The 23814-nt window shown below is 41.5% G+C and overlaps 1 protein-coding gene across 3 annotated transcripts; it reads right to left on the bottom strand.

The window, feature by feature from the left end:
* Positions 1-182: 182 nt before the first annotated feature.
* Positions 183-23242, bottom strand: midn (midnolin). Of its 3 annotated transcripts, XM_051911406.1 has the most exons (8): positions 22971-23242; positions 20420-20651; positions 18301-18388; positions 18144-18206; positions 11194-11652; positions 10928-11048; positions 10454-10759; positions 183-3388 (listed from the first exon to the last, which is right to left on the bottom strand). In XM_051911406.1, exons 1-8 carry the CDS (start codon positions 23044-23046, stop codon positions 3126-3128), a joined length of 1608 nt encoding a protein of 535 aa, XP_051767366.1. In that variant the 5' UTR covers positions 23047-23242; the 3' UTR covers positions 183-3125. The 3 variants fall into 3 exon arrangements, with proteins under 3 accessions (XP_051767366.1, XP_051767368.1, XP_051767367.1); XM_051911408.1 differs by lacking the exon at positions 20420-20651 and having other exon boundaries at positions 22971-23241; XM_051911407.1 differs by lacking the exon at positions 22971-23242 and having other exon boundaries at positions 20420-22888.
* Between the last annotated feature and the right edge of the window lie 572 nt (positions 23243-23814).

The raw sequence follows: 23814 nt of genomic DNA, 5'->3' as shown, positions 1-23814 counted from the left end.
GGACAATGCGCGAGTAGGCTGCTGTTGATTATAAATAATCTTATATTATAGTATTATTTTACCATCTATCTATCTATCTATCTATCTATCTATTTATAGTAGCTCATAGCCTTTCTTATATAACTTGCAAATTCCACATAGGATAAAGTCACACATACAAAAAACACAAAATACACCAAAAGTCATTTTTTTTCTTTCAATTTATTACCTAAAAAAAGAAAATGTCCTATCACAAGTCACACTGAAATGTATTGCTTAAGAAAAAAATATATTTAGATATTTTCCTTTTTTTTTTTACTTGATTATTTCCATTATATTCCACAAAAACAAAACAGGGCACAGCAACGCCCTTTTTTCCACCTTCTGCCCACTTTTAAAAAAGCACAAAGAAATACATAATTCACAGTTACCATTTTGGTTTCATAAATTAATACAGTCACACATGTGCTACACCGGTCTATAGCTAGAACATTGTAAAATTGTTTTTTTTTTTTCTCGACTCTTGTAATCAGTTTTCATTGGCTACAAGAAAGAACAGGCAACTTAAATGATGTGATCAGAACTCCAACAAACTATTGAAAATGCCCCCGTTCCCTCCCTCCACCCTCATTCAATTACCCAATCCTAAAACTCAGATCATTTCCTATGCTTTTTTTCAGTTTTCACTTCTTTTTTTTTTTAACCATTTTACATATAGGTGAGGCACACACAGAGTATATTTCATACATATATAAAAATTAAATAATAATTTTCTTGGGGGAAAGGGAGAAATCATCCATTGAAGTAATTTATCTGAGAAGAAGGGAAGTGCACGTTGTCAATGTGTCCTTAAAGGACTTCTCAGTTGAGAGTTAGGGCACTTTGTCACTATAGCACTGCAGTTGAAACTTTCTTTTTTCAATTAAATTTGTAAATTTGTTGCTTCTTTGTAGGACAGCAGGGTTCAAGGGACTTAATCAAACAAACAACGGAACACACTGATGGAACCCGTTTAACCTCCAGGTCGTGACTTGTAACAATCAAACCATAATAGACAATATTCTACCTATAAATTGATAAAAACCTGCATAAATGCGAATAATTTGTTCAGATTTTTTTTTTTTTTTTTTTTTTTTTTGTACACACCAACAGGGCAAAACTTTAAGGCACTGAAGCCTTGACATAATAGAGCCTCCACCTCCTAAACACAAAAATTGCCCCAGAAAAAGTGATGCTTTAACAAAAACACAGGACAAAAACAACAGAAACATCCCTATGTTGTCCACCACTCTGCAAGTGTTTCGATAATGAACGTTAAGGCCACTTGAACAGAAAAAAAAGGAAAAGACAATGTTCCCTTTCAGGTAGGTAATCTCATTGCAAACTCAGTGAGTGCAACATCGATGTGGTTTAGGACATTTTCACGTTTATTTCCAAGTAGTCATTGGGGCAAATGTTGGTTGCTAACATCCCTGTTAGTCTGCATCTGGACAGGTCAATGGGAGTGCCGGGGTTTGCTCTGAGGATCCCTTGGATATTGGGAATAGAAAATGTTCCATTGTTCCTTAGTTAGTCCAGGAATGATCCATGTACAGTAGAATTCCAGTCCCGTTTTGGTTTACGACTGATATGTAACATCACGTTTCTAATTCAAAAATCCCAAAATAGTTGGGGCAAATGTCTTTTTTTTTCTTCCATTTTTCACAAATTCATGCTTGTTTATCTTTTCTTTTCAGCACCAGTTTCTCAGTATTGTTGTTATTCTTATTATTATTATTATTATTATTTTCTTCTACAAAAAAGGATCAGGATAATTCACACTTTTGCATGCAAAGAGAAATCCCATATAGCAGCAGAACCGTCTGTCTGTGGAACGCCTGATTGAATATGTCAGTGCGTCTACATATGAGGCACTATCAAGAGTGTGAAGGTGGGGGATACGCTGTGGTCTGGATGTTTACGTGGGAATCTGCAAAGAAGTCTGGCCGAATGGACAAATAAGGGTAATCTTGTTGAAATTTTGTAACAACTGTAAGTGTTTGCTGGGATAAAACCAGACGGGTTGTTTTAGGTGAATGCATAAATGAGAGATTCCACTTTGCCATTATAATGTACATTTGTAAACTATTTCTCTGGCACCCCACCACTCTCTCTATTATACACATTTAGACAGTAATGTATTTAAATGATTATATAACATCAGATTCATTTCACAGCGTGACTTGAGCCTTGCTGAGCAACTGCTGTTTTACATTTGGTTGGTTGGTTTGTTTGTTTTCACGGAGGTAAAAAAAGGAAAGTCGTTCTTTATATATACTAAAAACAACCGACTTCACAAGCCTGGTATCTTCAATCGCATCAGCATATTTATGTTTCGTTTCATGTTTTAGTTTCCTACTTGAACCTCTGACTACTGAGATGTTGTTGAGAAAGACTTTTTTGTATTTTTTTTGTACATTTATATACTAAACATGCACTGTGCCATCTCTTATGTTATGATATCATTTGTCTATTTCAAATCACAGGTGTGTGTGCAAATGAACCCTCCTCGTCTACAAGATAAAAAACCTGAATGCTTTGTGGGTAATGCTACATATTGTTTCAGAAATCATCATGTTTCAAGAAAAACAGGACTTGAAAACAAAGAAGATAACCCCCTTCAAATGATTCTTGAACTGTGAATGCCCATTCGTAACGAAAAAAGGAGGAAGTAGGTCAGTATCTGATTTTTGTCAGTTCATCGTGCCCTTTATATGGCCGGTATAGATCTTCCCCCTGGATAAAAAAGAAAAACATAAAAAAGGAAAGAGAAAAACAAATCCCAACACCGATGATGTCTGCTATGCTCATTTGTGTTTACTTCTTGGACGTTCAGAGTCCAAATTCTGTCTATTCATCAGTCCAATCCATATCCAAACATTGTCATTTGGAAACTTAGTCTATTCCAAGATCGTAGTCTATCAAGGATGTAAAGTAAGTAAAAGTCTGTGAATCTTCCTTTGTGTAAAGTCTTTGTGGTCACAGGAGAGACGAGGAGTAAAACCTGCCAGATTCTAAATGTGCATCTGTGTGTACAGTCTTCGGAAATTCTCCTCTCTAAAGTGTAAACCCCAGTCTTCCTCGAAAATGGTGCAACCATTGCTGCTTCAGGCCATGATGAACTCCGATTTCATATCAGCTTTGACGTCGGGCTTCCACACAGAGTCCTCAAAGTCCAGGTCCAAGGAGCCTTCGCTAGACATACTGCTGTTACTGTTGCTGCGCCCGGCCTTGCGGTTGGGGAGCCAGTGGTACGGGGCACGAGAGTCTCGCCGGGCCTTCCTGCGCAGGCGCTTCTGCTGCATGAGCAGCTGCAGTCGCTCCACCTTGCAGCGTGTGGCTCGGTTCTCCGTCTGACGCAGTCGGTCTCCTGAAGAACCAGGAAGAAAGAGCAAGAGTTAGAGTCAAGCCTAGAGTAAAATTTTTTTGTTTCAGACTACTACTTGGCACTGATTAGGTTAGTTTAAACTAGCTAAAGTTGCTAAGAATGTGCAAAACTACATAGTTTAATGGGGAAGAAAGGTGTGAAAAAAAAAAGACAACTTGAGCATGTCAACAAATAGATATTATATTTAAATAAATAAAAAAATAATATAGAAAAGTAAATAATTAATAACTAGATGACAGAATAATAGAAAAAAAACAAAACAATAAAAGATTAGGAGGTTGTTGAATGACTAGTTGACCACTGTGACTCATTCCTAGCTGGCACACCAAAGCATTTTGGCAGAGCTGGTTGACCAAGAAATACTTGAAGATTAAGAAGTCTTGTGGACACCATCTGCATTTGAGCATTCAATCCCAAGCTAACGACTAGCATCCAAAACATAACATAAGGTGGTGACTATCTACACTAGTGTTTTCGGGCAGGGGGAAGTGCTAGTGCAGTACACATATTTGGTCTAGGACAGAATGACTCAGTGCTTTGGATCCCGACTGCTGATCCTGCTGAATGTTATCAAAGGCTGGGTGCTGGATAAATAAACTAAAGTCTGAGTGGTGACGTTGATGTTCTTAAAAAGGCATGCTGTGATTACCTCCGGCCTATCACTCTCTCTCTCTCGCTCTCTTTCCTTTAGACGGTACAGAAATAAGAACACTACGTTGCTGTCTCATTTTAGAAGAGAGCAACCTAACAAGTCCGCTCTTCCCTTATCAGAAGTGGCTGAAAATGTCCTGGCAGGCGTGCCCTTGAGATACGCAAAAGGGAGAAGTGTGTTCTCACAAAGGGACCTACACGCCCATGAGAACACCAACGCCCCCATTTGTGCATACGTACACACATTCCTAAATGATACAATTTCTTTAACAGGAAGCAAATACCTTGCACTTTCTAATCTCACAAACAATGCTAAGGTTTTAGCGGCTAATGCGCCAATTTGGCATGAGGGGGTTTTCCACTCCACAGCTCAACCCTAAACCTTTCATTTATAAATATATTCAAGAGAGTGGAAGAGAAAAAGAAACCACAATCTATTAGCCAGCTCCATTAGGAACTATCCCCAAATTAAATAATGAAATAGCCAGCTAGAATGTCAATAATCCCGAGCATAGACTTTCATCGCATGTGCTCCTCCACACACGCACACACACACACACACACACACACACACACACACACAGCACCAGCAGCAGTAGCTTTTAACATGGATCGATGGCAAATTAAAAAGACCTATTGATTAAACCTTAGCTCTAGCGCAGCAATCCATCTCCAGGCGAGGACACTGCTATTGGCTTTCAATAGAAAATGCAAGCGAATGGAAATTGTAAGCGAAGTGAGCTGGGCCCTTTTTTCCCCCTTTCTTTTCCTGGCCTAAGCTCATTGAACGAGTAATCACCCACCCAACCCCCCAATACCAAGACCTCCACCCCCATATGCACACATAGTTCACCCCTCCCCAATACCTTTGAAGAGAAAGACAGACAAGGAGGTAGAGTGAGAAAGACATGCTCTGGAATTCCACCCAGAATGCAATAGAAAAAGAGTCCAGATGCATATTCTCATTCACTAATCAATTTCATCCACCTCTCCATATCAAAATGAAATCAGGATTTCGTGTGGCTTCAATTTCCCCCTTTACTTAATACCTTTCCGGGGTGGATGGATTTGAGCCATCTAGGAAGGATTTGCGCTATAAATGTAAGTGGTAGTTTTAATAATTTGGATATTTGTAGAGAAAGAACAGGCTGTACAAACAACAACAGAGATCCACCAAACAGTTCCTTCCTAACCTGGTTAGACAAATCAGATTTGGGGCTTGCTCTGGCATTTTAGCATGATTAGAGAGGTTCTGGTCTTAGGACTTTACAGGTTATGAAGGTCTTTGTTTGACTGCACAAGCTCAACAGATAAACCATTCAGAAAGGGTTTCTATGCTTACACTCATGCTTTTCTCCTTCATCTGCCCTTTCAAAGAGTCTCGCTTTAACTCTAGGCTTCAAAAGTAGGCCAGCCACCTCACCTTGCAGCCTGTCAGCTCTTCTCTGCATACCAACTGGGGCTGGTGAAAAAAACCTTGCTGCATGAGGCTGCAGTGCCCCAAGGGACCTAACTACAAAAATCTGAGGAAAAAAAAAAGCAGAGGAGCTCATTAACAGCACTGGGCACGCCATGCTACTGTCAAGGTATTGTACAAAGCTCACAATGGTCTCAAAGACATTAAGGCATACCCTTGGCTACTAAGCCAAGTTCCTTTTTGTTCTTTGTGAGAATTTGTGGCCCCTGCCAATGTCCTTTCCCACACAGTCACCCATCCAAACGGATCCACGGACACTGTGAAAACATCACCACTAGTTTGGCATGGCTTGGGGACTGTGCTGCAAGGAAAAACAAACTTAACTTGAATGTCTTGAACAACCCCCGCATCATTATGAGGACGAACGTAGCTGCCCGGAGGGGGGTTGGGGGGTGGGGGGGGGGGTGCAGTCAATGCACCCATTTAGGAGGGTTATTATTAGGTTATGGCATGGCTTGCCAGCCTGAAGCCATCCCAACAGATCTGCCTAAGCTGTCGTGAGTGCAAAAAAAGTGAACGGCTGTGGTATGGGGGCTGGGATACACTGGGAACAAAGGCAGAACAAGCAAAGCAAAAGCTCTCCCTTCTCTGTCCCTTCGTGCTTCCTGGACCCCTCCCTATACTAAGGTTTGGACTCATACACATACGGGGGGGTGGGTGGACAAGAACAGAGAGTTATTTTGCTGCCAGCAACGATTGCAAGTGAACATCATGGACAGAAAAAGCCCCTCCCCCCTGTGTTCACCCTCTCTGCCCTTCCCTTCCTCCCCTCATCCTCCTTCGCCAACGATGCATTGTCTCAGAGCGAGCCGTGTGTGCTGCAGTGTCCTCACTGCGCACTCGACATTCTCAGGCTCACGGCTCAAATTAGGGGGGGTTGGGGCAAAAAAAGGCTTGTGACAAGCTCTGCCCGAGCCTCAGGGGAAAGGAGCAGGGGGAGAAAAGGACAAAACAACCCTGGCCCCGCCTCCTGCCACACAGCTGTTCGGGCCCGCACATGAGATATACACCTGGCCTTCCTTTCTAACCCCCTCCCCCAGCACCCGCATCCACCCACACCCCTCCTCCTCAATACAGCCTCGTGACGGAGGCCTCAGAGGAACATAAATAAAGACAGAAATAGGCAAATGAGAACAAGCCATGGAGGGTGGAAAAGATTACACAAAAAAATCCCTCTGGAATCTAAAAAGTAGAAGCGTGCTGGCGAACAAAAGCTGGGATGTTATGCACTCGCCTCATGCTTTTTGAAGGGAACGAGCTGATGTATGAGAATGTTATTGATCCCTTCATGGAGGGAGAAAGATTCAGACTGAGTGCTGATAACCATGTGAGAGGGGAAAATGGAAAGGAGGAGGATTAAGAATGAGGAGAGAGAGAGCAATGGAGGGAGGATTTTTACCCAATCGATGAGGCTGTTGGCCTGTCTGCAGGTATTAGGTCAGTTAAGCAGGGTTTTGGGTAAACATTAAGCCCAACCCAATGTGTCGGCCCACAGTACAGCGATCTGGCAGTCTCTCTGAGCTTCCCTTTTGCCATTGATCCATTAAAGATCAGCTTAATTAACACTTGTCTTTGACTTGTTTGTTTGTTTGTCTTGATAAGTCCTGTGATCTTTTTGAGTCTGGGTGCAGCAATCACTCTACATCAAGGGAAGATATCTTGGCAGTGGAGGAGGGAGTTACACAAAAATATGTCACAGAGTGTCAGACATCATCTAATGGTTATTTTTCATCCAGATCTATTAATTTACCCAAAAATACCTTAAATGCAATTCACTCATAAAATGAGTTGAATACGCTTCCTCTATGATGATCATGTTTTTAATTTAGGTATTACAATTTATTTTGATATATTTTGGAGGCATAAAGGTAAAAATTCTGTCAAAAAACCTGTTCTGATTTTAAACTGAAGCAAAAAAGAAAAATTATTATTTTTTAAATTATTTAAAAAAATATTTTATATTTTGAATAATAATAATAATAGTGATTATGATTAAGTGTTGTTACTTCTTAGATATAATGTTGTGAAAATACTGTAACAAAACCACTACTTATTAATATTTTAAAAACTTTTGCCCACAAAATCAGTCATGTAAAGTGAAATGGTCAATAAATGAAAAACTTGGTATAAAAGTTTTTCAAAACCATAAGAAACCAAAATAGGTACAAAGAGTATATTTATAAAACATTGCACATGTTTTCAAGTAAATTTTTAAAGATTTTCTTTATTGTGGGCACTCTTATGGGCCATTGACCCATATATAGCCATTTATAGCATTTGCATTGTCCAACCAAAACTCCTCAGGATCTTCTAACAGAGTGACCAGCTTTGCCCCCAAGATAATACTCTTTTATAGTTCTCAAGCCTTTGCAATGCTCCTGTTAACATGTACTCTGAGATCAGTAGGTGCTCCTGTTCTATAAGCCAGCTGTAGCTAACTCCCAGAGAGCTGGGATGGGCGCCAGTGTTGCCTCTGGGTTGGGAGGAGCTCAGAGTGGGTGCACAGCATAGGACAGGCATTGTGTTCAGCCATCTGCACCCCTAGCAAGAACTAAACCAGGGGAGCGGCCAAGGCCTGACATCTCCATTGCTTCTCTGATGCGATGGCATCAATGACCCTGCAGGGAGCCGTGGTCTCAAATGACCACAATTTGCATACTAGGAGCAATAAAAGGCATCGGATATGGCTAGCCATGGCCCCCGCCTGATGAGCACCTAAGGATAGTCAGCCTGGGGGGTTTCTTACATGCTTGTTGGCAGTGAGCAAGGAGGGGGAATTAATTATTTAACCCCCGGTCGAGCTGGGCAGGTCTGAGCACCACAGTGACATGGTGAGAGCCCTGGGGCACTTGATCAAGCAATCCTCACAGAGGCAAACTGTCTCTTTTGGGTTAGGAAAAGAACTTGGCAATGTTTAAGCACCAGGGAGCCCAGGACAAAGAGGACTGAAATCTTGACATTTCACATTGCTGCAGTATGTACACAGCAGCCAGGAACGTTTGCTTTTGGTCGGATTAAATGAGTGATGGTAGGAATTCAAGCACCCTTCCTTGTTCTTTCTCTCTCACCCTGCTAAAATACAGCTCCACCCTGATGCTCTTGCACAGCCCAAACTAAACTAACCTGAGCTGACAGATAGTGCAGAACGTTGAGGGGCGAAAGCATTCCTGCACTATCCGCCCCCTCCCAGTTTGAGACTCATTTCATCCCCCTTCCCTCCCTCTGTTCAGCGCAGTGGCCAGGCAATACCAAATCTAAAGGCCAGCCCTAAGTTTTAAACCTACAGCCTTTTATTCTTTCACAAAAGGCGAGGCTGGTACACTACTGCACTATTTGATCGCACTAGGTCAAACAAAGGGTTGCCTGCAGTGGGCAAAGGGGTCTGAGAGACCCTGGCGAACACAGGAATTTGAGTCAAGAATAGCCAACCCTATTTGCACCCCCAGCTCTCCATCCCCCATATTCTCCCCAACCTTTCTGCAAACACTGACTACAGTCTGTAAAAGCCAAATGTCTAGAAGAATCCAACAACAATGTGCATAGATGCGTGTCTAAACAAGTATGGTGGGGATATTGGGTTTGTGTGGTCTGCAATCACATTAAGTAGACAGTGAAGTGAGAAATGATAATACTGTGCTAAAAGTATGTGACATTTCAAAGGGGTCATGAAAGACAGGTGCCTGTCCAATGTAGACAAGTTGGTCACCAGATGCTAAGAGATAAAGGTCTTAAAGAGCTCAAAACATCTGTCTAGCGATCTCACAACTAAATCTTACCCTACACCATGGGTTCACAAACATGTTGACAAGCAAGGCAGTTTTGTCCAGAAAATAGGCCCAGCACCCTTCCCTTTTTTCTCTCTTGCCCAAGAGGAAGTGCCAGTTAATCAGTGGGCAGTCACTGGCCGGATATAACAAACACATTTTATGAATGGACTCTTGGTATTTTCCCTCTGCCTCCTCTTGCTGACTTTCAAACACAATAAGCATTCTCTTGGAGCTCATATTTATTGTGTAAATCTCTATTTAAAGGCTGATATGAAAACAAGCTTCCATTGACTAGCCCTGGCCCTGGCCCTGACTGCTGGGAGTTTTTGCAAATGAGTAAGACTGGAACCAATAGGATGGCCCATTGACTTTCAATGTGGGAGCAGTATAAAGAGAGAAATGGGCCAATGACTGAGGATTAATATAAGCAGAAGAGGGGTTAACACATGGGAAAAGTATGCATCATCTCAAAAAACGAGTAGGATTCCCTATCCCTTTGTGTAAATCGAGTGACCGAAGTTATTCCACCCAAGTAGTTGATGATATGTTTTCATATTATGTAGCGTTAGCTTGGTATGCTTTTAATCCAGTCTAGATTGATAACAGGCCCGTGCTTTGAACAGTGCTAGGATGATATTTCTTCATTATCTCTGTACTCTCCAACAGTGGTGTTTCATGACAGAGCAGTTCAATTTCCTCCTCAGCACTAAAGCGAGCTGCCCCATATAATCAGTTTTTACCAGACAGAGCGGGGTACCTGCCACACGTCTGTGAGTGCTATCTCGCTTCGTTATCTCTCTCGCTCTGGCTCTCTGCCTCCTTCCTCTTGGTAACAGAGTAGTCCACCCCCATTCTTTGCCTCTCAGAGGAAAGAGGACACCATCAGCACAGAGACAAAGCCAGACATGCTGTGGCTGCTGAAGCATGACTACCAGGGCCTGAAAGAACAAGCCTAGTTCTTCCTCCCCCTCTCTAACATCTTCACTTTTCTTATCCTTACACACTTGTCTTGGACCTTCTGAAGGTATGTTAACACTGCCTTGGATTTAAATCCTGAACCTCTTGGCTACAATCTAAATACTTTTGGCTACAGTAAACGCTCCAGGATGTGAATCACTACACATACAATTTCTGGCAAATGCAATAACTTACCAGGAGGCTTGCACATACGGATCTGGCTCTGGCACTGCACCAGTGGGTGGAGGGTGGGCTGAATCTCAGAGGGCACTGTGGTAGGCAGACCGGTTAGTCCGGGGGTGTGGGGAGGTGAGGGTGGTGGTGATGGTACTGGCGAACTTGGGCTGTTGCACTGGGTCTGGTAGCGGAGCTGCGTGAGTGATGGTGGCATGCCCTGGTAATGCCGGGTGGCACTCAAAAGGTCATTCAAGATTTGAAGGATGGTGCCTATGTCCCGCCTGGGACGTCCGGTGCTGTCCTGACAGTTGGGATGCAAAGTGCCTTAGGGAAGAACCAATATAGATATTAAATAGAGATTATAGATATAGGTTAACTGGATTACATAAAACTTCTATATAAATAGAAGATTATATAAATCTTCTACACAAGTAGAAGAACTGACGTCTTATGCTGAGCCTATCAACTAATAAACTTATTGAGAAGTTGTACCTGAAAATGTCCCAGAAAAGACTCCAGGAGCATGGTTCACAAAACTTTCAATGATAGCGCCTGGTTTGCGGGATCGCGAGGGAGTGTTACAGTTGCCGGACGTCTTTGCTGGGCAGTTGGCCTGTGCAAAACATTGGCCTGTGGTCAATCCTTAGTATGGTTTGTACATCTTAGTATATCTTACTAATCTAATTGATAAATCAACTCTATTGCCATTCTTATACAAAATTACTGAATTGGATAATGTAGGAAAATCAGTGGCTCACCTCTGGACAGGAAGCTGCAGGACTGGGGCTGCTTGGAGAGGTGGGACAGGCCGAAGATGGCTGCGGGGAGTGAAGAAAACTTCCAGGGAGTTGAGAGGGGTTCGGTGGAGGGCTACAGTGCCCTGAGGCTGAGGTGGGGTACATGGGAGGAACGGGTGGGATAGAGGGGGAAGGTGGGAAGGCCGCAGGGTTAGATGGGAGCTTTGTGTTTGGATGGTGAGGATGTGGGTGCGGATGATGTGGGTGGGGGTTGTGTGAAACCCTCGCCATCCCAGAGCCTGAAGCTCCATGAGACTGTCCTGTCGTGCCCTCTGAACTCCCGCGTGATATGAGATGCCGATGCTGCAACTGTGGGCCGCCTGTGTGCTGTGCTGCCAACTGCAGTTGGACAAACATCATATGATCGCCTACTCGCAGAGCCAGGGTTAAAGGAGACCGGCCAGACAGGAAATCACTGACCTGTGAACAGGAAATGAAGAGGGGGGTGGCCTTAATAATTCCATTTGTACTGCTATAAACTGGAAAAGAATTTGGCAATAAGACTGAATGCCTTTTTATGAATAAGCAGAAGTATACAAAAGGCACACACATACACACAACACTCTTCCATTCAGCACACCCACGAAACACTAACTTCTCTCTTGCCCCAGGCCTGAAAAATCAGCCATAGAAACAGGATGCAGACCCACTCGCCACACAGTCACATAATAGCTAATTGTTTAAAAGGCTGGACCGGAAAGGCTTGTCCATTTTAGGAGTACCCAGAATGGTAGTTGAGCCAAGGGTCTCTCCAACCCCTTGGATTCAAGGCGAGAAATACAGAGTGCTTGTCTTGACTTTGCTCTTCAAACACTCAATGCTCAGACTCTTTGTTGTGTCTGCCACATTCTGACAAATATGTAAAAATGCAGAATGACTAACACACAAAGAAAGAAGAACCAAAGGTACCAGAAAAGACAATAAAAGCCATGAAGATTCCCCCAGCTGATCTATTCATCGTCCAAGTGTGCTTGTACTGGCCGACCTGTTGTTAACCTTTTGAATCACTGGGGTCTATTCTCCATCATTTTTTCTCTAGCTTTTATGCTGATCTATTTTTCCATCGAACAGCCACTCTCACAGTCGACTGACCTTTACCACTCTGTGCATTTCACTGACAAACATGGAGAGCCAGACAAGGAGACCCTTATTCCATCTTTAAGAAGGATAAAGTAAAAAAAAAAAAATCCCACTTGATATCCATGTATGACTATGAACTCATAAAATTAAAAGAAAATACACTGAATATCCTGTCAAGTTTGATTGCAACCCCTGTTTAAACATCAATTGTGAAATTGGTGGCTCTCCCCAGAGGGATTCCCCAGAGGGATCCCACCCCTGACTGACAGCTGTCTTGTTAGTTGATTTGCATCAAATGCACAAATCAGACTCCAACAAAAGGTCCCTATAATTACTCTGCTTCCATTACCATATAGCGGAGTGACTTTGTAACAGGATAAAGTCTTTGAATATCTGCAGCAAGGAGGGCACTGAACATCTAAGCACTAATAATTAAAATTATTTGGGCCTGCGAATCATCAAGTAAGGCGTGCCAGACCCCACATTAGCCTTGCAGATCAGTCATCATAAAGCCCAAGCATCTCACTGACGCACTCAAAGCCCAGACTCATCCCACATAATGAGAGAGTGCGTGAACCCCCATAAACCAGTAAAAGTGCCTCTGAAAGGCGAGGACATGGTCTGCAGAGACATTCCCCACAACAGCCGTCAGTTTGAGTCACACAGACCTTTGTCAATACATCGGCCAGCCCACACGCTTCTGGTGCAATAAACGAATGACCACAAAGACACAGCGGGTTTAGATCTACAGTCTTCACTTACACAGCATCTGAGAAATGTGTGTTCAAGTATACATTGAACAATGTTTTAGAGGTATTTAAGTGTTCTTGACATGACTGGAAAAACTAAGATATATTGACAGACCATTATGGAAAGCATTGGTGCTTGTGGAAGAACGCCCATATTTATTGTCAAAAGAGTTTTAGAAGCCTTCTGGCCAGATATTCCAGACTTCGGCTAGATCTGTAACACTGCTGTATAGAATCTGTCAGTGTATGAAGTGTCAACATGTAGTCTATAATGTTTAAAATGGATAAAGTACTCGAAAGTGTACGTCAACAAGCGTACGTTTGGCACAGGTCTCTTTGTTCTAAAGGCCACAGACTCTCTCTTTCGTCAAGGAACACAGATCAAGTTCTATAACCGAGTGCACTTGACACCGGCTTGGAAATGCTTTTGAAGCCAGAGGCCTACCTGGATCCACCCTTTCATCACTCACTACATGAAAAATAAACAAACTAGTGATTACAAACTCCAAAACACAGGACTACATGGAATCTGCGGCAATAAAGTTTTTTTTTTTTTGCAGAACTGAAATGCCAATAATTCAACAAAGCATTCCTTAACATTTAGGCTAATATGCTTTTAACTATCAATAATAAGGCTGTACAATGCAGAAAAAAAAAAAGATAACTGGTATTTTTATGTGATATTCCAGGTAAGGTATCCATAAAACAAGTTCTTTTTTAACTAAACTGAAAATATTAAGACTTGTTTTTCTGAGAATGCCTATTTGTATCTCTAGGACTTGTTTCCAAAGGACTTGTATTTTACTGCATTGGCAGGTTTTTCACTTTTAGTATAAACAAGTTCACTAAAAGTGAACAAAATCTTGTATGGAAACAAATCTTAATATTTTATGCAGCGTTTCATCTCATGTAAATTGATCTTCTTTTAAGGATATTTGGACATTTTACTGGAAAAAAAGTCAAAAAGACTCATTGAAAACACTGTCTCCATTTATTCTGCAAATTTCACCCTAAAATCAGTGCAGAAAATACAGGGAAAAGTCTGCATATTCTGTTTAGGCTAATTTAAAAGGCAGATACTGACATGTCTATGGCAACAAGTTACAATGTTGAAGAATTCTATACTTGGATAAGCCAACATTGGTTCACCTGAAACTGACTAACGCTACTATTCCTTTATCTTTGCACTTCGTCCATTTTGATTTGTTGGGGAGGCATTTTGCTCTGCAGTGGGCTGCGGTTGCTATGCAGTGAAGAGCGAGTGAAGGAGAGAGAAAGAAAACATGATAAGGGGAGACAGGGGAGGAGGGCTGGGGGAGAAACCTTGTAGTGAGAGAGAGGGTGGAGGGGAGTGAGGATGCCAGTAGATGCTGATGAAATATTCAGTGAGAGTACGCCTCTGGCTCCTTCCGTTTTTTCTCCCTCCCAACTCTATAGCTGACAGTTTTATTTATTGGGGTCCCTGCGGTTCAAGGAACTCATTTGCAGGCGGTTTCTTCTGTAGCACAGGAGATACGGGGCTAGAGCTCGGAACAGCACCAGGCTGAAGTTCATCCGCAGTCTGAATATACCCATCTATGAGGGGTCAAATCAGAAAACAGGTTCTTTTGATACCACGCATGGCTAAAAGACTACTGGTCGCCTATAAAAGGCCTCAGCAAACACTGAAAAGTTCTAAACCAGCTTATTAACCCTCATCATTGACGGTCTGGTTTTGAACGCACCAGGGGCCATCAATATATTCCTCACGAAGGGGCACGAAGGGTGTGGATGCAATAACAAGCTCCTTTACGATAATCAATCACTTGCAACTTTCTTCAAACCCTGAAGAGAAGGCTACCTTCAAAGATTTCACTCGAGGGGTTTGACCTACTCAAGGTCTACATGAGATTGAACGCTGAGGATTCAGTGGGTAAAGACTAAATTCATATCATTCAGATTTTGCAAGGAGCCTCTTTGCGCTTTCATGGCATCATGTCTGTAGACCAAAACTAAATAATTTTAAGGCACAGACAGAAACGATTCAATTAAAGGGATAGTTCACCCAAAAACAAAGATGCTGTCATCATTTATTCACCGTCATGTTGTTCCAAACCTTTATGACTACTTCTTTTGTGCTCTACAGAAGAAGATATTCTGAAGAATGGAAAAAAGTGGCTTCAAATGGAAAAAACAGAGAGACTTTCCCATTTAAAAACAGTAGAACATCTTTTTTGATTTCCACAGAATAAAGAAAGGTCATACAGGTTCAGAAAGACATGAGGCAAATGATGACGCCATCTTCATTTTTGCTCCTGCCGTGTCCCCTCTTCCTCATTCTCTGAGCTCCGGGTGACCATCAAAGATATGCGCCGTGAAAGCGCAACACCTTTTTCCTCAGATGACTGAACAGATTAGTCTGGGTAGGCGAGAGACTGATTCAAAACAGACGTGTTGCACTTGCAGCCAACAGGATTCAAAATATCTACAATCATGGGACTCAGCATTAATTAATGTCTTTAAAAAACAGAGAAAGAGAACGGTCACAGAATAAAGAAACACGAAGAATGACAAATACAAGAAACAGTGCTAAAAATGTAGCCACTCAGTACAGAAGAGGAGTTTAACACTAATTAAAAAAGCTGGTGGCTTGGTTATCGGCTAAAAAGAAGTTCTCCATAGCCCCCCTCCCTTCTTTCTTTTCAGTTCAGTCACGAAACCGAGCACTTCAATCACAAAGGCGGATGGGAAACAAGAACAGTCACGAATCCAAGTGATTGCCCATGTCAACTTAGTCCCCCTTGGATCGGGAGTGCTCTCTGTGCAAACACACATAGGCATGGCCCTGATCACAGATCAGATGAACGCAAATGAATATCTCCTCCCATGTGCCAGCTGTTCACACAACACGCCAGCACCTACCTTTTCCATTTCAAATATTTGCAAAATCAAAAAAAAAAAAAAATCATTGTTGATATGGCACGAAAGTCAACGACATCCTGTGGAGCCTTGCCACTCAGTGTGATGTGCGATCCCACCGCTTCTATTTTTGACCTCAATCTATACCTGGGATTCTGACTCATCACTGTCCTTTCTGGTAAACATATACACTCCAGACCCTCCTCAAGGGTGACGTCACTACGGCCATTTCACATATTCAGTTACTCTCATCCCTTGCTCCCTCTGGGAAGGGGGCTGGGTGGGTGGAAATGACAAGGGGGTGACTGAGAGGTGACTCGCTCTATATTGTTGGATCCCATTATTTGCATCTGCCCATTTTCAGACACAATGACAGGCACCGGACCCATTCTAAAGTGAGTAGGTGGGTGTCTGGAGGGTGGAGAGTTATGACAGGAAAACATCTCTAGTCTGTGGCACTGAAACCGCTTGCTTGTGGAAACAAACCGATATGTTATCCCCCAAGGACAAAGCGAGCAATCTACCTGCCTTTAGAGGTGGGTTAACACAGAAACCTCTAATTAACGTACTCCGTTGCCGGAAGAATCAGACACCAGTCATTATTTCTACTTGATGGGCAAAGTTTCCAGCAACAAAGCGCTGCTCGAATGCAAAAATGGCATTTAAACGTTCAAGAGCAGCGTTCAAGAGACAGCCAATCAATCAAACGGACTGCATAAACTGGGCTATATTTTCCCTTGGAACTAAGAAACTCCTTGATGTCATTCCGTTCTTCCTCTTTAACGGCGGAGAGGGTAAAACTGGAGACTATGGAGAGACACGCGAAACCACAGCAGCTTTAAATTATAGGCCAGAAAAGGCTGTTAGGCCAGAGTAACAAGGGGAAAAATGCCATTCCAATAATTGCAAGCCTTCCCTTTCCATAAAACAGTCTGGTTACGAGGAAGTCTGAGATAGATCTTTCCCTGAAAGCTAACACTGTAGCTCTTGGAATTCTGCTATGTATATGTGGTCGTCCACTCTACCTACGAATCCTGACCTTAACTAGTCGTACATGGCAAGAAGGGTAGGTATCATGTAGTGCAGATCGCTTTTTACAGTCGTTGTGGCGGCACGATTGTGTTGACTAATATCATTCTGAAGAAGTGATATGTATCACATTTGACAATGTTACTGACTCAGTTCATGTCTGTAACCATGAAGCTACAAAAAAAGACACAAACGATGACTAAAAGTGATCATTTCTAAAACAGGGTCGTTTCATAAGCAACCAGATGACACAGTTAGCTGCCTGCAAAAAAATAGCACATTAGATCAGAGAAAAGCACAACTAAAGTTTGCACGCCACTGCAAAAGGTTTTTTTGATGAGAAAGGCCAAATGTGAGCCACTTTTAACAGGTTAAAAAGCTTTTCTATAGACACGGGAGACTGCCGGCAGAAGGCGTATTGAGCGTTAAGAGTTGTGCCCTCCCCGTCTACCCTTCCCCCCTTGTACACACAACCACAGTCCTCTGTCGTCATTACAGATCAGTGCTTTACTCTCCTACACAAATGCACAGCCATATCACTCACACACAAACACAATAACCCAGGATTTCCCAAAATATCAGCAAGAAGATGCAGTGGATGTGGACTATTTTTATGCACATACAAGTACATTTCAAAAGATATGACTGTCAATATCCAGGAATTTTAGATTGGACAATCTAAACATTAAGTGAAATGAGGTAAGAATAGCTTCCATCAAGAGGTTTACCCATTAGCTAAGAAAAGAAATACACATTAGAAAGTGGCATAATCATAAAATAGTAGTTGTATAGTTTCTTTCATATGAAAGGTGGCGTTTCAATGAAGTGGCTTCTAGGTGGGGTTTGCCTCGGCTCACAGATGTTGCCTAGAAACTGGAAGGTGCTTCTTAAAATATGCGTAGTAAGTGCGTGGAGGTCTTCGAGTTAAAAGCTTAGAAGGGCATCTGTATCCCATTACCCTATGTGTCAATGCAACATCTTGCCCAGTAGAGAGTTCAAAAACATACAAATGATCCTTTAAAAAAAAAGAGCCAAGTGCGGGTGTTCAGTGCTGCCCTGGCAATTAGGTTAAGTGTACGCACAACTGTCCATTTTAATGGGCCACTGTGTAATTCAAACATCTACTGGGATGACCTTATTAGAGTGAAATCTTACCTGTGTTTCCGTCAAGCTCTCCAGTGCCTGCATTACTGACTGCTCAGGTCTCGATGCTTGAGACTTTAGGAAAAGAGATACAACAGGGTAAATATATGAGTGTGACAAAAGGGTCAGCAAAGTACAACAAATATAATGTAGTTCACGCTATTTTTACCATTAGGCCTGCTTCAACTGTCGGAACCAGTGTTAACTTGCTCCCATCCGTTATTCCCAAATCTTGGAGTTTTCCTGAACTCAGGCGTCTAGAAAGGACAAAGAGATGTTAGCCTTCAAGTCTCAAGATGTTAAAAATTCCAGCATGTTAATTCCAAAACAGATGCCAAACACAAAATAAGTTATTCTGAAGAATGCTTTTCCCATACAATAAAAGTCAATGGGGTCCAAAATATTGAAAACTTTTTTAAAATATATTTTTGTTCCACGGGAAAAAAAAGTCACATAGCTTTAAAATGACACGAGGGTGAGTAAATGATGACCGATTCTTCAATTTTGAGTGAACTATCCTTTTTTAACTTACACAATACCAGCATGAAAATATCAGTCCGGACATGACGGTCACTTATCTAGATACAGATATTTATACAAGTATATGAAACAAAGCTAGTACATGTGTAGCCTCTACCAGCAGACCAAAAAAAGTGTCTGATACAAGTGCATATACAAATCAGCATGTTTAGTCCAAAAACACCCCCGCATGAATCCTAATGTTTCAAATACACTGTCTAAATGTATTCTTAACCCAGCAATCCCTTAAAAATATCTGTCCTAGTGGCATAAATGTGCACACATGTGCTTGGGCTAAATGTCACCACCTCCTGCCGAACAAAGGGACTGAGCACTTGGCCTGGAGGCAGCTAAACCAAACAGAAGAGATTAAGCGACTCTCTTCGTTTTAAAAGGATGATGTAATTTGGTGGTGATTACTTGTGAGGGCTTTTCAATCAGCCCAATTCAAAGCACAAACAATGCAACTGTTAGGGTCATTTGCAAGTGACAAAAGAGCTTCTCTCTCACCTCCCAGCTCCACCACCCAAGTGCAATTGTTAGGCAATGTGCAAACTGCACTGAAACTAACATTGCCCCTTATTCTCTTAACGTTCGCTCAGAATATTCTAACACATCAGTGCAAGTCCCACTAGGAATGCTTTATTCTCCCGGCATCAAGTTTATAATGACAATTACTAATGCCATGCATTCTAATCAAGCAAACGAACCAGTTTAATCAAGAGATTAGGAAATTCTATTTACATGCATGTCAGCTGGGAACACCTTTGGGCTCTTTACAAGCTGTAAAACGTATATTGCTTGCATAATGTTTTGAAATAATAGTTCAGTTTCAGATATATCGCAGGTTTCTAGTGCACCTTGCACATGGCCTATATTAAACGGACTTCCACAACACACTGTCAACAGCTTAGATCACTTTCATTTCTCTATTCAAGAGGCTGTGGACTGCCACAGCCCCAAAAAAAAATCTAAAAAAAAATGTTACGGTAGATATGTAACATGGACTGCAATGGTGCTATGCATGCAACAAAATGAGCCAGGGCTCCAAGATGCATGTGTCTATGGCAAGCCAATTAAATATGTATTCCTTAACTAATTAGAGTTACTAGTACTTATTCGTGTACTAGTGACTACCTTTCTTTGTCATACTAGTACTTATTCCAGTAGTGACTATCTATTCAGTTAGTCAACAACTGCTCATTCCTTGCATACTAGTGATTATTGTTTTGCTTGTAGTCAATATCTCAATATTAGTGATTAGAACACTGGAATAATATATAGTAACTATTGGAATGGTTAAAAACGACTAAACACTTAGTACTACTACATAATGGAGTTCGTAAAACTGGAATACATACCAGCAACTACTAGTCAGAAGTGTATATATAACTACAGATTCTCCTTAGAATTGCAATTCATTAACAGTAACATTGTCATTACTGAAATAGAGTCTAGTATAGTCTAGTATTTAATGAATAAGTACTAGTCACTAACTGAACAGATACTATTTATGTGCATTGAATAAGCACTGTTATCTAATGATTATTTGCTGGTGAATTTGAAAGATACACTAGTCACTACTGGAATACGTACTAGTAACATAAATTTATACATCCTACCAGTTAGTTTAAATGAATAAGTGTTAAAACGGCTTGCCATCAGAGGTTAGGAAGCCCAGCAAAAACCAACCTTCTGACCTGCACTTAACCATTGTTAAAAACAACCAACCGTGCAACCTAACAGTAACACATCCGGCTACTACTCACGTTTCTTTGTGTAGCAGAGCGAGTCTTTCTTTGGGGACTTTCAGTCTTTGAGAGAGTCTTCGCTTTAGCCCTTCCACGGTCTCTTCTGCGGGAAGGGAGAGCTCGAAGCGTGTGCCGGTGGTGGAGTGGATGTACAAATTCATGGGGGGCTCGCCGGAGACGCTCTCGCAGGACGGCGCAGCTCCGCGACTGCTGCAGCTCCGGGCGCTCGGATGCTGGTCCATTCGATAGCCTACGATAGAGGAGACAGGGTCGATGGAAGCGGACGAATAGGGCTGGAACTCTCAGTGGAAAGCTATCTGTAAAAGCTCTTGGAAAATATTCCCAGTGATTATTCCCGTTTGGTGATCGATCCTGAGGCGAGTCTCCAAATTAATAGCTTCTTATACAGAAGAATTTAATTCTAATTTCCCGATAGTGCATAAAAATTAATATTCTGTAAACTGTAGTCCTTTGTCGTTGACAGTGTACTGCAAAACCAGCGCAACGTTTTTTTTTTTAAACCCCAGCCCTCATAGCGAAGAGAAACTCCAGTGAAACACGCATAATAATGCCCGTTGTTTCGCCGTATCTCGCTTCCACTGTGCTGCTATGGTTACACCCACAAAAGCGCTGTCCAATCAGAGCAGGGTTCTGTAAAGACGTCACGCACTCGTAGCCAATGGGGGGACGGACTGCTCACCCACGTGGAGCGCAAACCCTGCCTCCTTTCTCTCCCCCACAACGCTTTCCTCATTGAGGACAAATCCAATCTGAGTGGGCGAGGAGCTCCAGTCCTGGAGTTCCAGCCCACTCTTACCAATTCCACACCATTCATGAGGCAAACTGTCAAAGTAACATAAGTCACCGAATATAACCTTGAATGTTTAAATGGCTACACTAAACGGTCTGTTTCCAAAACAACGCAAATCTACTACTATAAATCGCCTTTCGTTTCGTGTGCATTATAAACAAAAAGTGTCGCTTGCATATTTGTTGCCAACTGTGCAAATTACTCAATGACTTTTAGGGGTCGACTTTTCTGTCAGTATTTTTTTTTAAGGTTCGTCTTGTATAACCCATTTTGTGTTATATTTGTAATATGTAAAATTTTGTATGTTTAAGCGCGCAAATACATGACAGTACTTTCGTCGATACAAACAGCGATCGAGCAGCTATTTTACACATTGATTTATGGGTGATTCTTCAATTATGACAGTAGTTTTGATCAAATAAATATGTTATAAATAAAATTGTATTTATAAATAAAAGTTAACATGTCTGGGTGTGGGACAAGTTCAATATAGAGAAATTTAACATACAAAAAAAAAAAAAAATCTTTAAAATGAATGGAAAATTAAACTATAAAGCTATAATGATATTGAAGAATCATCCATATGAAAATATATCATTATACACGCATGTTCTGAGAGCATGTAATCTTTCTACGTGTGCAGCTTACGTTTAAAAGCATGTATTATGATTACCATTATCTCTATTCAAATAGTCCTCCATAAAAGACAGTATGCTCTTAAGGAAACGTTGCGTCCCAGTCATCCAGCCTAAGCATCGCTTGGGGCGATATACAAATTGACACTTACGTCAATCACTATCATGCTCTCTCGTGCCAAATGTGCTGTAAGCTACAGTCTGCAAACGTCTACAGACGGTTGGCCAGCTATGATATAACACCTTATCTGCACAACAAGACTGAACTACTGATAAAAAAAGAACTTGTTTCGGGATGTATAGCAAATCTGCTTTGCGAAATGCAAGTCTCGTGGAAAAAAAAAAGGCTGGCATAAGGCTTAAGTGTTTGTGCCAGACTTTACAACTCATTCACGTGGTGCGTGAGCAGAGCCATCGCTGACTTATGTGAACCTGTGTGAGAAAAAATATCTATCCATCCATCTACAGTTTACGGTGTAGTTTTAGCGCCTACCAGTGGCCAAAAGATGTATAAGCCAATTTCCAAACAAGTGAGGCATTTACATGTAGCAGGTCCAAAACCTTTTTTGTCGTATAAGCAAGAAGTAAACATCAAGTGGAAGCTTATAAGCTTAATATTTCTTTGCTACTCAAAGGAAAAGTTCACGCAAAATTGAATTTTCTGTCATTTACCAACACTTATGTTGATCCAAATCCTTACTTTCTTCCGTAGAGAACAAAAGGAAACTTTAGGCAGAATGACAACCTCAGTAACTATTTTATAGAAAAAGATGCAATTGTATCGAAACTGGCTGTCAGTTACTAATAGTCTGCTTTTGTGTGCCACAGAAGAAAGAAAGTGACACAACAACATGAGGGTGAGTAGAATATGACAGTATTTTAAATGTCCTTAATTAAAATCCCTTTAATTCTCCAAGTTCAAATCATCTAAGAAGGTCAGAGCTGGTAGAAACTTTTTTTTTTTTTTAAATAACAGATTTTACTCAAAACAAATTTAATTAAACACGTAACTTATTTTAACACGTGATTAAACAGGTAACCTGACTTCAAAATTCAAACAGACAGCAACCCAGCTGTTGCATAAAAAGTTCACCGTCCTTATTAAAAATGTACTGACACTTACCAATAATTGTGGCGAAAACCTCAAAGTTTCGCGACAATGTCTCAGAATCGTCCACAAAGCTGCCTAGTTTTGGCATGTATAGAGGAAAATTTTATATAGTTTAGATTTGTCCACAAAGAATGTCCACTAAGATGCGGCCACAACAGCCGGTGCGCTCGGTTAAATGAATCGGCCGTCCCTGTGCAGACACCGGTTTAAATCCCAAGTCTATTCCAGTGCTCCTGCTATCTGAAACTACACCGTGTGACAGCATTCGAGCGTTGGAGCTGAAGTACAACACCTCTTTTCAAAGCTGCTCATAGAATAGGTGGAGACTTTGCTTCTTGCGATGTCAGCATGTGATTTAAGGTGGAAGCCTTAAATCACATGCTTTATTTCATTCTGTGTGGACGTTTCATAACATTTTATGAATTTCGGATAGTAGGTTCACTCGGATGTAATCGAAGACTGAAAATGAGGTTCAGTTGGTTGGAAAAACACCGATATAGCCATGTTACAAGATCCGAGCCACCTTAAAAGATGTTAACGTGGAGAAGCCTTTGATTTAGGAGGGGCGTAACTATGTCCTGACGTCATAAAGAAGTAACTGGGCAACCAGTCAAGGAAAACACATTGCTTGGATACGAGAGAAGTCCACGGTAAACAACAAACTTACGTGGAATTCGAATCTCAGGAAGCTAGTGACGCCACTTCGACGTAGCAGTAGAAATACTAAAGATCAGTAATGATAATGAAATACTTCAACATTTCAAGAGAAAAGTATGCATGTTATATAAGCAAATAATTTGAACATTTTGCTAAAAAAAAAAATATATATATATATTTTGTTTTTTTTTGTGTTTTT

Source organism: Ctenopharyngodon idella, chromosome 10 (genome assembly GCF_019924925.1).
Source record: "Ctenopharyngodon idella isolate HZGC_01 chromosome 10, HZGC01, whole genome shotgun sequence".
NCBI classification, from domain to species: Eukaryota; Metazoa; Chordata; class Actinopteri; order Cypriniformes; family Xenocyprididae; genus Ctenopharyngodon; species Ctenopharyngodon idella.
This window is presented reverse-complemented; position numbering and strand designations above follow the sequence as displayed.

Bases quoted from the DNA above. Each gene is read 5' to 3' on its own strand.
- midn (XM_051911406.1), bottom strand. From the start codon at position 23,046: ATGCCAAAACTAGGCAGCTTTGTGGACGATTCTGAGACATTGTCGCGA. The intron at 18,389-20,419 runs GTGAGTAGTAGC...TGTCCTTTCTAG, and splicing joins GCTCTGCTACACAAAGAAAC to ACGCCTGAGTTCAGGAAAAC. The intron at 3,389-10,453 runs GTAAGTTATTGC...CTGGTTCTTCAG, and splicing joins CCGTATGTGCAAGCCTCCTG to GAGACCGACTGCGTCAGACG.